General features: G+C 30.6%; 2 protein-coding genes across 2 annotated transcripts; both read left to right on the top strand.

The window, feature by feature from the left end:
• On the top strand, positions 7588-14228 carry LOC105170315 (MLO-like protein 6). Its single transcript, XM_020696531.1, is given in 14 exon segments — positions 7588-7836; positions 7993-8050; positions 8163-8590; positions 8689-8749; positions 9098-9186; positions 10227-10301; positions 10592-10686; positions 10810-10859; positions 11215-11255; positions 11650-11823; positions 12002-12037; positions 12156-12223; positions 12356-12416; positions 13576-14228. Coding segments are annotated over 12 exon segments (1665 nt in total). The 5' UTR covers positions 7588-7836; positions 7993-8050; positions 8163-8167; the 3' UTR covers positions 14068-14228.
• LOC105170314 (protein transport protein Sec61 subunit beta) lies at positions 16102-16791 on the top strand. The gene has a single exon (XM_011091020.2). The coding sequence runs from the start codon at positions 16345-16347 to the stop codon at positions 16657-16659; it is 315 nt and encodes a 104-aa protein (XP_011089322.1). The 5' UTR covers positions 16102-16344; the 3' UTR covers positions 16660-16791.

The raw sequence follows: 18542 nt of genomic DNA, 5'->3' as shown, positions 1-18542 counted from the left end.
AAAAATAGGAATAATTACATTCTCCACCCTTCAAATTTATTGCAATTATATATAGATCTTTTATAGTTTGAAAAATTATATCTAATATTTTTTAAATTTCTTTTTATTTAATAAATAAGTGCACTCGTTAGTCAAATTTCACTGAATTTACTAATATTAAAAAAAATTAGAAAAAAAATCTGTATTTACCCAAATTAATTTATTACTTACTTATTGCAGGTCAAACAATTCATTATACATTTCCACGTGTTAATACATGTGGGGAGGTATATCCTAACAATTATAAGAGTAGTTTATATCCGAAAAAATTATTTAACCTATAATAAGTTAGTAATAAGTCAATCGGGATTTGCATTCAATTTTTCTATTAATATTAGCAAGTTTAGTTAATCTTGAGTAACGGAGAGACTTATTTGGTAAACAGAAACAAATTTCAAGTGTGTTAGATGTAATTTCTCAAACTACAAAAGGTTTACGTATAATTACACCAAATTTTAAGGGAAAGGAGTATAATTATCCTTAAAAAAATTTTAAATTTATTTCAGTATTTAAGCTAATGAGGTTATGGATGTCCTGCACCAAATAAAACTTTTGCTCTATTAATTTTTTTCTATTTTCTTATCGGAGAAAATGAATTTTGTATCCAATAGAATGACATTTCTTCACGAATTTATTTGACTTTTAGGCTTGTCCACATCCTTAATGTTAACGAAGAAAAATGTAAATAGTCGAAGGATATATTACTAATGTGGGAGTGTAAATCTGTTGAATTCGAGATAATATTAAAAAATAAAAGAAAAAAAGAAGAGCAAAGAAAGAAAAGATTCAAGATTCAAGATGAAGCTATTCTTTAATAAAAATGAGATATTGTTTTCCCTTTATTAGTAAATATTCAGTTTTACTAAAAATAGAAGAACCAAACATAGAACATATACATAATTGGTCTGTCCAACAAAAAATGTAACCCCCTCGGTTGGAATTGGGAACCAAACAATTGAGCATAAGGCAACTCCATCCAACCAAGTTAACATACTGTTTGTTGGTTGTTTATTTAGATGGGATTGATGAGGCGAAACTATGAGCAATCATAGCGATAATAATAGTTTTTTATTGATGGGCATATGATCAGTGCATGAACCACTCACAAGAAATATATATACATATAGATATAGATTGGGGGGGGGGGGGGGGGGGGGGGGGGCGAGGCGCAGTGACTTTATTAAAGTGAGAATGATATAGCAGAGTGAGTGAGCGTGTCTGTCTTCTACTTCTAGGTAGCAGAGAAGATGAGAGGAGTGCACAATGCAAACTGCAACCTGAGTCCACACAGATATAGATATGCATGCATGGAGATGAAAGGGAAAGATGAGGCACAAAATTAGAGCAGTAATCATCCCTCGAGATTCATGCATGCCAATGCCATGAGATGGATTTGTTGTTATCTGCAGCGGCAGAGGTAGAAGATGGGGATCAGTTGTTTTATGTGCTTTAATCGAACCATGTTTGTCGGGGGAGTAAGTACTACGTACGGGGGTTGGACCCCTTTTCATTCATCATTTTTCCTTCACTATCAGCTACCTGCTACTTGTGTCTTATTACTCTTCCCATCTACGTGTGTGTATTTATATATGAAAAATTAATGTCCCAATCAAATTCGACCGATTCAAATCAATTACAAAATAAGTGTATTGCACTTGCTATATAATTGGTCACTTTTTCTAAACACACATCAATCACATGACAAGTGTTTGTACTTGCAATATGATTTGTATCGCCCGCCTTCTTCGTACGTAACCCTAATCCTAATGCATCTGCATGTCGTTTTCTACTTTTATTAGATACATCCGTCCCCTGTGAAGTTGGACCGCTCATACGTGCATGCCTACCTACTTACCTCTCTACTTTATCAACAATTATTATAGAAATTGAATATTTATAATTAATTATATTTTTCAAGAAAATACAACATGCATCTTCTCATAAGAATTTCATTCATACAACTGAGAGTTATGCATTTAATTTTCATAGAAAAGAAGACTCACTTGTTCTGAAAAATAAACTTTTGTTAAAGGTACGTACGTACATTAATTTCTTGGCTTAGTATCAAGAATAAGTTTCATATTTGGTATGGAAAGAGGACGAGTCTTTTTTTGAACTATCAAATCACATGAAAAAGGGGTGATTGTAATGTATCCAAATCCAACATGACTCTAATCTTACCACAAAAGACAACTTGAACAACTTTTTTTTTTTAACATGCATATACTGGCAAAGTATGATAACCCTTGTCTTATTTTTCATCATTTGGTCAATAAGTAGACATTTATATCAAAATCACTTCGTGTTATATTACCATTACTTTTTATTTTTCTATATTGTATGTCCGAACTTAAAACTATATTTAAGGTCCATACTATTTTAAGAATATTTCAAAAAATGCTTAGGTGAAGTGGAGATTTAATTGTGTGCACTGTATCAAAGGAACACGTGAGAATAATATCGGGAATACCTCAGATTATAGTCTTTCAATACTCATATTACTAGATACATAGTAATACTATAATTTGTTCTTTTATATTGAAATTTGTCATTGTTGTACAACCCCACGTACAAAAACTGTCTTGTAACATACATTAAATAAAAAAATGACACTTTTTACAATACATGTTATACATGCAAAACAAATACTAATATGTTATTCCAATTTCATTAGCAATAAGCTTAAACAAAATGGGAGTAAATTAATTTTTGAGTACATGTAATTGTATGGGATTAATTTTTTAAAGGAACTTGATTGAGTGGTTAATTTAACATGAGTTGGAAGTTGAAAGGTATTTTTGGTATTAACATAATTTTGTGTAGTGGTATTGAAACTACTACTTTGAGTTTATAAAGCCTCTTCTCTCTCTCTGTCTTTTTTGTTATTTTGATATGGCAGCCTCTTCTCTTTATAATAGTACAGATAAAGGTCTTTTGAATGAGAAAATGGTTGCAAGTAGACTAATTAGGATCACAAAAGTTGTACCTATTTTATCTCTACCTGAGCAGGGGACCTCCAACATTAGAATTCACCTTTCCAGGATCCTCGGAGACCTTCCGGCTTGATTTTGGCTTCATAAACTGTAATTATTCACGAAAAAAAATCTGGAAAACAACACCGTAAGTAAATTCACAGAAACAGTGATCATCATACAAAGCGAAACAGAGAAGAAAAATCAAAAGAAGGGAAATGAAGAAACATATGAACCTGGAAATGGAGTGGGATGAAGTTCCATACTGTAGAATAACAACAACAGAATCCAGCCGTTCCACCAATCATATATTCTGATTTTTGCTGGGTTTTCTTTATTTTTTTTGAAATGTTTGGAACGCTCCTGCTATTGGCCCAACAGATTAATTAATGGGCCAAGTTAGGACCCACTATGAATCTGGCCCATTATTTATTTGGAAAACTAGTTCTTGTTTAATTGATTTTATTTAGAAATATTTTATTTTATGGAACTAGGATTGTTTATAAATCTTTGATTATTAATTGGACGATATGAAAAATAAATAAATAACTATAGTTTAACCAATTTTCTTAAATTTCTAGACGAATTTTATAAATTGTAACAGAGGAGGCCGAAACATTGCGCTTTTATTTAGGCTGAACTTGTTTTCGATATACATAGGATGTAATTTTCGTTGATTTAAATAAATATGTATAATTTTTTTGTGAAAATGAAAGCAATTAGATCAAAATTAAATAATAGTAATTGATCAATTATGCATATTTATAATATAATTAAAAGTTAAAATCAATTTATTACCCCCCAAAAAAAAAGAAAAAGGAAAAAACAAATTAAGAACGAGCTTCCATGAAATTATAACTCAAATCAAATAGTTGAAGACGGGTCGTATGGGGTTGACTGAAAAGTGTTCGGACCACCAAATTAGTCATGGTCATGGTTTTATCAAACACTCCATATGGATTGACGTTTTTCGTTTTATTTTATCTAATATTTGTATGCTATGTTTGTACACATTTTCTTTAAAATAAATTAAATAATATAATATATATATATATGCATGTGTTAAATAATAAGTAAAATATAACAAAATAGTAATTAATTAAAATTAATAAGATGTATTTATTTAAAATATGTTTGAGATAATTATCAGAAAAAAATCACAAATAAAATTATATATATAGAATTTATATGTTAAAAGATGAGACGAGACGAGCGTGAGGAGCAGTGGTATGCTATTTCCCCATAGTTGTTTGGAAAATGCAGTGACAATTAGAGTTAATTATTGTGATTAAATCTGGTCATGATTCTTTTCTGGGTCTCTAGTCAATGAGGAATCCATACACTGGACTGGAGGTAGTCTCCATGGATTGATTTGACACAATGCAAACAACAATATATGTATATATCATGTAAATTACATTCACAATATATATATCATGTAAAAAATAAATGAAAATCTAATAGAGACTAACTGAATAATGTATTGTTAGACGACCGTCAAAATCAGAAAAGTATTGATAATTTTCAAATAATAAGAAAGTATTCATAATTATATCAATATTTAAGAAGGTTGGTTGTAATTTACTTTAATAATAATATTTGCTGCTACTTTCTAGAGCAGGGTAGGGCTGTTCAGTGTTGGACTTTCTAGATATTGGGTAGCCTTTTTGTTAATTTGTCCGTTATTTTTTGGTTTGTGGGGCTTGACTTGAATGCAGGTCATTGCAAGGAGTCCGAGGGGTTTGTCTTTTTTCACTACATTTTATATATGCATTCGATTTTTTATTATTATTATTATTAATTCTCTTGTATTTTACATTTTGTTGTATATACATTATGTGTATAAAAAACTATGTTATTTATTTTATTAAACAAATTATACATGTAATGTATAATAAAATTTAAAATAAAAAATTTATTTTATTTCAATGCTCAATCAAATATCAGGATATATAAATACGCTTCAACATACCTATTATATTTTCCAAATGTCATTTTTCCACGTTTCTTTTCCTTGAATTGTCCGTAATCATTTATTTAATTTACTCTCTTTTTTCTTCAATTTATTGTAAATAGTTTAAATATTTTTATAATTCTTTTAATAATTTTAAGATTTTGTCAATTTTAATTATTTTTTGATCAAATTAGACTTTATTTGCACATGGTCCAATTAAATTAAAAACTTCGACAGAAAAACACTAAAAACTTATGGCAAATTGATACTCACTGCTAACGTCAAACAAAATTAATATGAAAATTTAAATTCTAACAATCACTAATTTTGTCATGACTTTAGCTATGGCTAAATTAAATATTAGCCACTGCTATTATTAATATAATTAGTATATAATCATAGTTAATTAGTATTCAATTAAGTTTTTTTCATTTTTAACTGTAATAACTAATCACAACATAAATGTCATATATATATATATATATTAAATTTTCTGGTGCGTGCATTTAGGATAAAAGGTCTTGATTCTCGTGGGTGAAAGTGCAACAGATACTTTCACTCCTCTGGAAAAATAACTAAAAAAAAAATATTCTACGAAGATCTAGAACTAGTATAAGTGGCAACCACCCAGTCCAAAACCTTAAAACTAGACAAAATTAATATTAAAATGTGAATTCAACAAATGACGAATCACATGTTTTGTCCTAGATATTACCTTTGATTTGCTAAGTCCACATCCGACGTTAGCAGAGATTACAAATGATTTGGATGAATCTAGGATTGGTAAATTTTAATTTTAAATTGAATTTGGTCAAATTTAAAATTACTTGTATGGTAACTATTGTAATAGACGGATTATATGATTAGTTTATAATTTAAAGAAAATGATCAATTACCATAATAAGTGTATCTCACTTATTATGATTATTTGATTCGATTAAATTTAATTTGAATTCCGTATACGATAATTGCACAACTGCATGCTATTAATTATATAAACGAATCATCGATTAAATCTAACTATGACACAAAACACAAACTAATTACCACTAATGGCCCTGTGTCTCATTTCCAAGAAAAATATATATAATTATATATGGCCTCATCGTTATTTTAATTATTCAAATGCTTTAAAATCTCTGTCTTTTTATTCGGTTCAGGCAACTATCGATCCTGATATGAGCTTGAGATTAGGAATGGTCTTAAAACTTTATATTAGTTGTTGCCTTGAAATAAATACCTATGTTCGTAAAGGTCCATGATAACAACATGGTAAGTCCTATCTACTTAAAATACTCTAATGCTTAAATTAACGAGGTCGATCTCGGCATTATTTGTAGCCTAAAATTCGTGAAGACGTTTCGGGTGGTGGGCGATATATATGAGTTGCAGAAACAAGCCGGTCGTGCGGTTTGGTCCCTATGTGTGTGCCGGTAGAGAAGACAACTCGAAGGATGTTAATACATCTGGTGTAAGAACATGGCCAACGTTTTTGTGCTATGTATATACAGTTATGGTCAAAGAGTAGGACTCAATGTAATCTGCTGATTTAGAGATCTCTAGACGGTTGTTAGAGTTGATGATGCCCCAACAGCTAAGTTAAAGTCAAACGTCGGAAAAATACACGAATTCTTGAAATGCTTAATGAGTTTCACCAATATGTTCTCGTAATCTTAGTCCCCCAAGTTTTCTTTGTTGTGACGCATTAATTTATAAATTTGGTCGCCAATTACCGGGAAAAAAAAAAAAATGCGTGCTGATTTTCGTACCTATTTTAACTGAGAAAATATTAAAAATTTAAAACGAGAAAAAAAAAAGACCTATATACGGGTACTCATCTGAAAACACGACTATGATTATTAAGTACTAACACTACTGGTGCAACTATTATCCTATCTATAACAAATTGCCAAGAGTATTAATTCATACCTAATTTTAAATGTCAAAATGGAAATGCGACTATGTAAAAGTTTCCATCAGTGTTATTGTAATTAAATATCTTATATAGTGATGAATGATAATACGGTACTCCAATCCAATCAAACAAATATTATTACGTATGCATGCAGTTCAATAGACCACTTCTTGAATCCACAAAATCAACGATTGTGAACCATTCCACCATCAAGTGATCAATTGACCCAGGCTTGACTCAGGGGAGTGATCTACTGTAAACAATTGCCGTGGCGTGGAACCTGAAACTATTATTTACTTTAATTTTGTTTGAATTTTATAATTTTGTTCTACAAAAAAGTATTTTATTGGGGATATAAGATTTTGAAATTTATATACCGCTCAAACTTTCTTAAAGTAAATGATAATTTTTGTCCGGATCAAATTTGGGTGAAACAAACTAATCATAAAGTAATTTATTTATTTATTTTAAAAATAAAACTACAAAAGAGAAAAAGAAAAAAATAAAAAAGTAGCCCAATAAAAAGGTTTTTTAAAGTTTTGACCAAGTCAAGAAGTTCCAATAATAATTTTCACGCGTTTCTGAAGTCAAGAGTCTTCATAGAAATTCCCCTTTTTGCCCTCCTCCTCTTTTTCTTTTCCAAACTTCTCCCCTCTCTCTATATATACCATTTCTAACATTTAAAACCTTAACTCGTTCTCATTGGCTGTTCTCTTCAGTTTTTTCTGTTTCAACTAATTTCCAGCTCGAAATACTCTCTATTTTACGGTGCAAGAGAGGACAGTGGGAGTTAGAGCACAGAGGCAGCGGCGGCGGCGGTGGAGGATAAAGAATTATGGCTGGACTGGAGGGGAAGGTCACTGGAGGATACGCCGACGTGGGCTGTCGCCGTCGTGTGTTTTGTACTGGTTGCGGTTTCCATTGTCATCGAGCATGTCATCCATTTAATTGGAAAGGTAAACATGCATATAAATTCACACACACACACACACACATATATATATATATATATGCGCGCAGAATTTGTAAGCAAAATTAATTTATATTTAATGGTTTTGATTAGTAATATCATATATATTAATTTAGGTAAAATATATTTGAAATATCTGCAGTGGTTGAAGTCGAAACACAAAAGGGCTCTGTATGAAGCACTGGAGAAGGTGAAATCAGGTTGAAAATTCATAAAAGAAGTGATGATGATCATTTTTGTAATTTAAGTATAATTCATATAAGTGTAATTAATATATTTTAATGTAAAGTTATGTGTTCATGTGGGGATCAGAGTTGATGCTGCTAGGATTCATATCGTTGCTGCTGACAGTAGGGCAAGGTCCAATTTCAGACATATGCATATCCAAGAAGGCCGGAGCCACGTGGCACCCATGCAGCAAGAAGCAAGAGCAATATTCCAAGTATCCGGAGTCCTCCAAGAATATTGGCGACGACACCCGCCGGAAACTCCTCAGCGCCGACGACGGCAACTTTCGGCGGATGCTGGCGGCCGGGGGTTTTTTTAAAAAAAAAAAAAAAAAACATTGAAATTATTTAAAAATAATAATAATTAAAAAAGTGAAATTGAAACGTGCACTGCAGGGTAAAGTGGCGTTTGTGTCAGCAGACGGGATACATCAGCTGCATATATTCATATTTGTTTTGGCTATTTTTCATGTCCTCTATTGTATTCTCACCATGGCTTTGGGAAGAGCTAAGGTATTCTCATCATCATCATCATCTACACACACAAACACACACACCTTGGTGTTCTTTTTCTTTTATTCTTTTTTTATTTTTTATTTTTAATTTATTAGATGAGCAGCTGGAAGGCATGGGAAATAGAAACAAGAACAGCTGAGTACCAATTCTCACACGGTATGTGCACATATCTAATTAAACCTAAATTTCTACCTATAATAAACTCTCACATGAAAGAGTGGGAGTGGGCACTCCCCATTAATCTCATTAATTCCTACGTACTTCTATTTATATATAGCTCATTTTAGAAAATCTAAATCTAATTTAATTCAATCCAAATTAATTATATATATAATTGTGAATTACGTACAAATCCCATGTGATAGATGCATATTGTACAAAATAATCTAAATAAAGTGACAATAAATTACATGACAAATGTAATAATACTTACTATGTTATTAATTAACTGGTCATCTAATTTATAAACATACAAAGCATATTTACTGTGGATATTGACTGCAGATCCGGAGAGATTTAGGTTTGCAAGAGAAACATCGTTCGGGAGGAGGCACTTGAGCTTTTGGAGCAAAACTCCCGTTTTACTGTGGATTGTAAGTGTTAATTAATCAATTCAAATTACCTTAATTTTACATGCATGAAATAACGCGTTGGGTACACTTATGACTTATTTATTGCATGAATACTTATATAGAAAAAAAAACATATTCTTTTGCATGTGAATGTTGTCTCAAGTTTCACTGTTTTCCTCCGCGTTATGTCAATCATATATATGTTGTATTTAATTGGATTATTTTCCGACGATACAATATTATTCCCATCTTCACATTTAGCAAATTTAAATTCAATTATAAATTTGGAAAAAATTAGGAGCCTCATCACACACACACACATATATATATATATATTAAGGATTTGCGAAAGAAACATATTATTACATTAGATTTTGTAGCATGCATTTTCTTGCTCTTCTGAAAATATGATAAAAATAAATGTATGTATGTGAGAAGGTCGAGTTATTAAAATGGTTTTTAATTTTAAAAAAACAATGAAAAAGTAGTTTTCAATAGCAAATTAATGAACCATATGATCTGAGTCTGGATTTATTTCAAGTCTTTTAGGTCTAATAAATCTATTGAAAGATAAATTTTGTGAGAATAAATCGAGAAATTCCTGATTATAGCAATTTAATTATATTTAGTGTGATGTACGGGGAATTCAATAATTGTTATTTTTATTAATGGCTGACCCTATATATATATAGGAATTAAATTATTAAATAAAATGTTGAAATTGTTATATGGACAAAGACAAGGCAGCAGTCATTCTATGCCCCCTCTTAGGACAAGGACCCGAATGGCCTACAATCATTCCTCATTATACCCAAAATGCCCTTTCACATTGGTTTTGACCTTTTCTCAAGATAAAGGGTGTTGACATTTTCCACTAGAAACACTTGTATTATAACTCCAAGTTGAGTTTGGTCCTATCATAACTAATAAAGCCCACAATTTAATTATTTTATTTCACTTTTGAAATATTAAAGTTCCCATCTAACTAGTCTTTGGATATTGTATTTTAAAATTAATTATGCATACTTGTTGAATTTCTTTTATTTTTTTTTTTCTTGCAGGTTTGTTTTTTCAGACAATTCGTAAGATCTGTTCCAAAAATCGATTATCTAACTCTGCGTCATGGATTCATAGTGGTAAAGCCTCTATCGACATCTTTCGACTATTCAAATCGAAATTATAATATACATATTAATTAACGGTCATAATTACTGAATTTAGAAATATAAAATTGTATAAATAAATATGATTAAAACTATATAATATCATATAAGTACAATATAAATTTAATCTAACATTATATGATTCAAATTATTTAATTTTTTTACATTCACTTTAATTTAATCATAAGTAAATTTTATTCGAGCATCTATCATGATCTATATATTTTATTTGATAAGTTTGCAATATTGTGATGACAAATTAGGCACATTTGGCACCCCAAAGCCACGCCAAATTCGACTTTCAAAAGTATATCAATCGGTCACTCGAAGAGGACTTCAAAGTGGTCGTTGGAATTAGGTTTTTAATTCATGTGCTTTTTATTTAATTTTCATCATGTTATCTATGTTTGATTAATTTCTAATAATAAATTCGTAGCAGCTAATTAATTAGCCAATATTTGTTGTTGATTGCTAATTTCAGCCCACCAATATGGCTTTTTGCTGTGCTGTTCCTACTCTTCAATACTCATGGTGAGTGATATTCAATTTCAATAAATATACTTAATTAATGAAAATATTTAGATAATTCTTACCACATAATTATATATATACATTTACTCGAGTTTATCAGTAATAATATATATATATATATATATTGCAGTGTCATGGAAAATTAAAAGTTAATATCTCCTATAAATAATTATTAATTAATATACGAACTATATATATATACATCAATAATTATTTGATTGGATTAAGGAATCAAATATATATAGCATACTTCAATATATCTACTACATGCACACATCTAGAATTAATTCTAGGTCAATGAACTTAATTTTTTCTAAAATCATATATAAATCGTTGTATATTTTTTTGTTGACAGGTTGGTATTCATATCTTTGGCTTCCCTTCATCCCATTGATTGTAAGTACTCCAATTTCTATCTGTACATCCATATTAATTAAAGTTCGACTTTCATAATGTTCACTATCTCTACATTCACTACAAAACATACAATATTTTGTTATGGCTAACTGTCATAATTAAAAATAAAATAGCTATAGTAAATAATCATTGACCACAGTCATGCAACGGTTATTGTCCGTGATAACTACAGGAGTGGCTAAAGCATTTGGCATGGTTAAAAGCTACATCAAATATTTTTAACACGGCTCTTAGTCATGGCAAATAACTTTTTTATTGTGGAAAATCTATGTTTTTGCATCGATTTTATTTAATCGTGGTCAGTATAAAATTTTTACCGCAGTTTTTAGTCCATAACTAATAAAATTATAGCCAATAATAATAATTATTGCAGATAATATTAGTGGTAGGGACGAAGTTGCAAGTGATAATAACGAGAATGGGAGTGAGAATTCAAGAGCGGGGCGAGGTGGTGAAGGGCGTGCCCGTGGTTCAGCCTGGAGACGACCTTTTCTGGTTCAATCGCCCTCGGCTCATTCTCTACCTCATCAATTTTGTACTCTTTCAGGTATATATTAGTTTCTTCTGCTCTCTCCATTAATTATTTTTTTCGTACATTTCATTTATTTATACAACTACAAATTTGGAAAATGGGCTTAATTATTTATTGCTATACGTGAAATTCGTTTAATTTTTTTTTATTTTAATATTAGTTGTTGATTAATTATAAATATTTGATATGGCAGAATGCGTTTCAGCTGGCTTTGTTTGCATGGACTTGGGTAAGCTGCATGCGTATTAGTTACACAATATGTACCTATATATTATTTTTTATTTTCTTGTAGATTTAATTAGGTATAATTAGCTAGCTCGTAATACGCTTTTCTTTGTGTGTGATAGTATGAATTCGGGTTGAAATCGTGTTTTCATGAACATGTGGAGGATATCGTTATCAGAATCACTATGGGGTGAGGTGTAATGTTTATAAGTTTTATATTATTGCTTGCTTGCTTAATTAGTTAATTATTATCTATAAACCATATTTTCACACGTAATTAATGGGTAATTAATCATGTTTTCTTTTTTTGGGTAATGAGCAGGATTCTCATACAGATACTTTGCAGCTACGTCACTCTCCCACTTTATGCCCTCGTCACTCAGGTAATACATATCTCTACTATTAGTTAATTAAGTGACAGGGATTTATAATAATTAACTATTTTTATTGATAATATATGTTTTGATTTAAATATCTTTTTCTTCTGAAGAATTAATAAAAATTGGAAAATTAACTATAAATTTTACTCCCTCAAACTAATATATATATATATCCACATTTGCAAGCACTTATATTTTATAAAATTATCTTTGCTTGTTTCTTCTTTACAAAAATTGTAATTATTTATAGATGATTTACGATTTATATTATATTTAAAAATTAATTTGTGCATCAATCTTTACGATTATACAATTTCTTTTATTTTTCTATATTATAATCATATTTACACACATAACTGATTTGCTAATTATCATGGTTAATAGTAAAGTAATCATAACAATCATCATTAACCACGTCATACAATGGTTGTTGACCGTAGTATCTGTGAGGGTAGGTAAAACATTTGTCATGGCTAAAAGTCATGTCATATATTTTTACCATGTCTTAACCATGTCAAATAACTTTTTTTGTGTGGTAAATCTATATTTTTGCCTCGATTTTATTTAATTGCGGTCAATAAAAATAATTTACTACAGTTTTTAGTTCATAACTATTAAAATTGTAGTCAATATTCATTTTTTTTCTAGTGTTGTACTAAACACATCCAGAGTTGCATGTCCCTATAGGAAAAATTAATATTCATAGCAAAATATTAAGTGAATATATCAAAATCATCATCAATAATATATGTTAGAAATTAACAATTTTTTTAAATTTGTTATAATTTGATTTTCAAAAATGATATCCGCACAGTAATAAATTAGTGATGATATAATAATAGTGTCATATCATATTTATTGATGATTGTTACTAAGCTAATTAATACTATACAATTTCTATGTCAATAGTTTTGTACACAGATAATTTTTGTCAAAATTCTTGTTACTATCTATCAACAGTAATAATCTGTATATTAAAATTAAATATTATTATTATTATTATATTTTATTTATAATGAGAATTATTAATATTGTTTAAGATTTGACTTAAAATTTCCCCTAAAATGAGGGCATTTCAGTTTCTCCTTTTACTTGGAGGCTAGAGGGCATGGATCATATATAGACTTTTAACTCTGCTATGCCTAATAATAACATGACGCAGATGGGGTCAACTATGAAACCAACCATATTCAACGAACGAGTGGCCGCTGCCTTAAGGAACTGGCACCACACGGCCAAGAAACACATCAAGCAAACCAAGCACTCCGCCCCTACCACGCCCACGTCGACCCGCCCGCCCACACCGTCCCACGGCTTCTCGCCTGTCCACCTCCTCCGCCATCACCGGAGCGAAATGGATAGCTTCCAAACGTCCTCATGGAAATCAAACTCCAACGTGGATCGTTGGGACATAGAGGGCTCGCCCTCCACCACTCGCTCCCACCAAGGCAATGGTTCGTCGCCGTCTAGTCATCACCACCGCGCCGAGGTAGAGCATGAGGTACTGGAGCTCCAACATGAGCTGCCCGGCTCCTCCGCTCGGGTGAGGCCGCCGTTGTCAGTACAGGTGCCACATGATGAGCAGCATGAGATCAATATACACAACGAGGACTTTTCGTTTGATAAGAGTAATGTTGGGGCTAATAAGGTTTAGGATTGCCACAAAAGTCATACTTGTTTTCTTGGCCCAAATGATGGGTAAAGCTGGGGAAAATGGATTACGGAGAAGGCCTTGTTCATGTTTCTTGAGAACATTAATATGCCTAAAGGAAAATGGAAAAGAAAGAAAATAAATAGGGGCTAATTTTAATGAAACGGAATTACAGGGCAGAAAAGGCCCATTTGTATTATTACAAAGTAGCAGTCCACACGGATTCTTGGACATTGATTTGATGCCTGAAAATTGACAATGACAAGCTACCACGACTTTTTGGGACAACCACCAAATACATCCAAATTTTTGTGCTTCATTAATCAACGGTCAACACCACCCTTGGCATCTCTAATCATGTTGATCCTCACAAGTAACTTTAATCATATTCCTCCCCACCATAACCACAACTACTAAACTTTATTAATTTACAACAATATCCTAACCACAAGATCTCCTTACTTTGTTTTAGTATAACTTTTTTTATCTATATTAATTTTTTTTAAAAAATAACCCCTCCACACTCATAAAAGTATTTAATGATACTGCTACACTATTTTTTTATGAAGTAAAAATTGTCCTTTATGATAAAATAACTAATTATTTCAAATTTTTAAAATTTACATTAATTGATAAATTATTTTTTCTTTTTTTATTAATATAATATATTAATTTATATATTTTACTCTTATTCATAATACATTTTGAAATGTAAAAAATTATTTATTATATCCACACAATGACAATGATGGGTATCGGATCCACCAAAAATATTTCTCGACTAAAAACTTATGAAAGCTATAAGTAAAGTTGAATCCACAAATATTGATTTCAAACTAATTCTTTTTAAAAAGTAGAGGTGGAAGTTTAAGGGGGGGTTTTGATTAAAAATCTAGACCTAAAATTAAAGAGATGAAAAAAGTTATTCAAAGAGGAGTAAATATGAGACAAAAATTTCAGTTAAAAACATGATTATGTTTAATTTCACGGTTGACCATAGATGTAAGGATGACAATATGATAGATAAATTGGTTATAGTCATTGGTACGACCTAACAACCTCACATTTCTTGATAGTCAAGGAATGTTCGTTGACTAAATCCCTAAATCAATAAACAATCTTGGGAACGTCCTTAAAATTTAATTTACCTACAGCATTAAGAAGTAGAAAGACTTAATTCTAACCAATAAATTCCTACGATGATTTATTTAAGTTGGATTGTGCATTCCCCACAATAAAATTGAATACTTGTTCATGATCAATTATGTTGTATTACCACTAATCGTTGTACTAAACACACAATTACGAATTTGCAAATTCAATTGGTTAGGCAAATATTCTTAACAATGAATAAAGATATCTATCATTCACAAATCAGACTATTTGTAATAAAAGCACAAAAAACGACACAAATACCAATATGAACGAAAATAGAAAGTATAAATTAGATCTCACAACTAATTGTAATTAAGCATTCACCAAGTCTTTAACTGAAATTAAAAGAACTAGCCTAACATGCTAATGAGAGATCAAAAGATGTCTCTATGGAATTACATCACTTTTTTATATACTACTAATTATCTAATTGTACTAGTACTAAAAAAGGTAATTTCCTAACAAGACTAAAAACACTAAAAGAATTAATATTATAGTCTTAAAGACATTTATTCAGCAAAAGTGATCTCTCTTCATAAAAAGGATATTCCAATCAATTTCAATTTCTTGTCAAATTCGAGTCTTTGAGTCTTCCTTTTCCGGCCACGATTCTGTTAGTTAAGTGCCCACGCCTAACTTTTTTTTTCTATTCTGTCCATTTTTGTTTTTGACTCATTTTTTTCTTTTTCATCCCATTAATCCTTAATAGATTAATGTTGCAATATACCATTTGATTAGAAATATTTTAGCAATAAAAAAATGGCAAAATATAGATTGAAAATAACATAAAATACACCCTCATCAAACAGCGTGCCATAATAATTAATATATATATATATAAAAAGTAGATTCGACTGTAATCACCGTCACAAAACAGCCTTTAAAATCATAGATGAATTCCATGAGTACTTATAAATAAATTACACAAATACTTATACAGAAATTACACATGGACACAATTCTTGTATTGACAGATAAAATTGAACCCTAATAAATAATAGACGATTTTAATGTTGGGCTAGACATCAGTACAAGTTACTAGAATTCTCACTCAAAATTAACTTGACTCGCTCATATAGAGAGTGCCGTAGTAGTCTGCTCACAGGTAACACCTCCAACTCTACCATGGCGCGAGGCTCCTCCCAGTCCCAGGCTTCCTCCGCCTCCACCTCACGCCCCGGCCTCGTCGCCCCCCGTGGCTCCGCCGCCGCCTCCGCCGGGATGCGTCGACGGAGGCTGGGTAGCGCCTCTTCCTCCGTCAGCTCGTCCGGCCTTGCTGGCGGCGGGCCCGGCAGCAATATGCTTCGCTTCTACACGGACGACTCGCCGGGCCTGAAGATCAGCCCCACCGTCGTCCTCATCATGAGCCTCTGCTTCATCGGCTTCGTCGCCGTCCTCCACGTCATCGGCAAGTTCTACCGCGTCAAATCCGGGTCCTAATTTCCCTGGTCGGGTCGCGGGCCTTGGATCCTCCAGAACTCTCAACTCTGTAGTTGCCACGTGTAGTTTCCGTAGCTCTATGTCCCTTTTTTTTTTGTCTTAAATAAATTTCAGTTGTTGGAGTTCTCGAACTATTTTGGTGTCTTAACATTGCCGATGTTGCTAATGTCGCGGTAGTAAAAACGCTACTGATTAGGTTACGATACATATATATATATATACACACGTATGTACATAAAAATAATATAAAAACTTAGTTTAAAAAATGAATCCAATTTGATTAATATATAAGTAATGGGACTAAATGCAATATTTAAAAATTCGACAACTCAATATAAAATTTAATACTTAATATCAAGTTGAGTGACAAATAATTTATCCATCATTACACATTCCATTAATGGTCAGGTTTGGATATTTTTATTTATTCTATGGAGCTTTTTTTTTGTATTTATCTAAATTTTTTTTAATAATAAAAAAAATTAAATTGATATGCTACTCAATTTATAAAGATATGAGTCTTGATGGGCATTACAATCTAGATCATAAGGTTGGCTTACATACAAAGCGATAGCTTAGTTGAGGGCCACCTCAACTAAAATCCTTGAAATTGAAATTATTTTTGAATTTAAAGTTATAGGGATTGTAGAATGGCATTGAATGGTATTAAATATATTCCTGTATAAATAGACCATTAATATATTTATAAAGATTTATGTACCAAAGACCGTACATACCATGTGTCCGATAAATAGCCAGATTATAGATAAACAAATGATAAATTGAGTCATTGGGTCGGACTGATCGAGACCCGTTCAAAAAGACGTTGACCCTTAAAGTGTTATGTGATTTTCATCACTTTAAAGGACAAAATCATCCTTCTCAGCCTATTCAATGCATTTCCCCAATCATATTTTTGAGGCCCCATTTAGTCTCAGGATTAGGCTTGATATCTATCCAATCCTGTTTAATGAGTTGTTTATTTTTACTTTATTTGGCCTGTATTTAATGGCTAAGACCCGCTACTACTAATGAGTAAATCGTGAATGCAAAACCCACTTGTTGAGATGAGTTTGTAATCACAATCTTACATGGGTTCAAGTGATTATTTTTTGCTTGTTCATATTGCCTCTAATTTTTCTTGTTGGTTCTGAGTTTTAATGAAAGGGTAATTTTAAAAATTGATAATTTATTATTTATTTTATTTTAAATAAGTACTACAAGTAAACATAAAATTAGTTCAATCTCAAATTTATCGATACTAATAAACAAGATATATATTTTGATAATTTTATTTTTATCTCATATTTAATTTATTATTAATTTATACTAACCTAATATCACTCGAAGTAAAAGAGTCTTGAGTGTAAATAATAATCAAACTTAACCCAGAAATTAAAATAAAAATAAGGAAATGGAAAAGTGCAAAAAAAAAAAAATTATGTGTTTTAAAAACTCAATAAAAAAATTCACTTATTTTAAAAATAGGTAAACTCCCCCCAGTGTTTTTTAATTCAGCACATGGTCTTTTTTTATTTTGAAGTGTAACGGCGTTAAACTTTTACATCGTTTGATCTGTATGTCCTTATATATAATTTTTAGTTATATATAAATAATATAAAAATAATTTTTAGTTATATAAGATTTAAATTAGTTGGTAATGTATACTTTTTATATTTTATTAATATCTATATTTGTTAAGATATTTAAATTTTATATTGTGATTGTAATTTAATTTTTAATTTAAATTATTAAATATTAAAAATTTTATATAATATTTTCGTATTTTTAAATAAATATAATTAAAAGATTTTTTTAAAATTTTTTTAGAGAGATGAAAATAAAAAAATACTCAAAATAAATTAAAAATAATTAAAAAAATG

The sequence above is a fragment of the Sesamum indicum genome, linkage group LG9, assembly GCF_000512975.1.
Source record: "Sesamum indicum cultivar Zhongzhi No. 13 linkage group LG9, S_indicum_v1.0, whole genome shotgun sequence".
In the NCBI taxonomy this organism is placed as follows: Eukaryota; Viridiplantae; Streptophyta; class Magnoliopsida; order Lamiales; family Pedaliaceae; genus Sesamum; species Sesamum indicum.
Note: the sequence above shows the minus strand (reverse complement) of the source record. Positions and strands in the feature narration are given on the sequence as shown.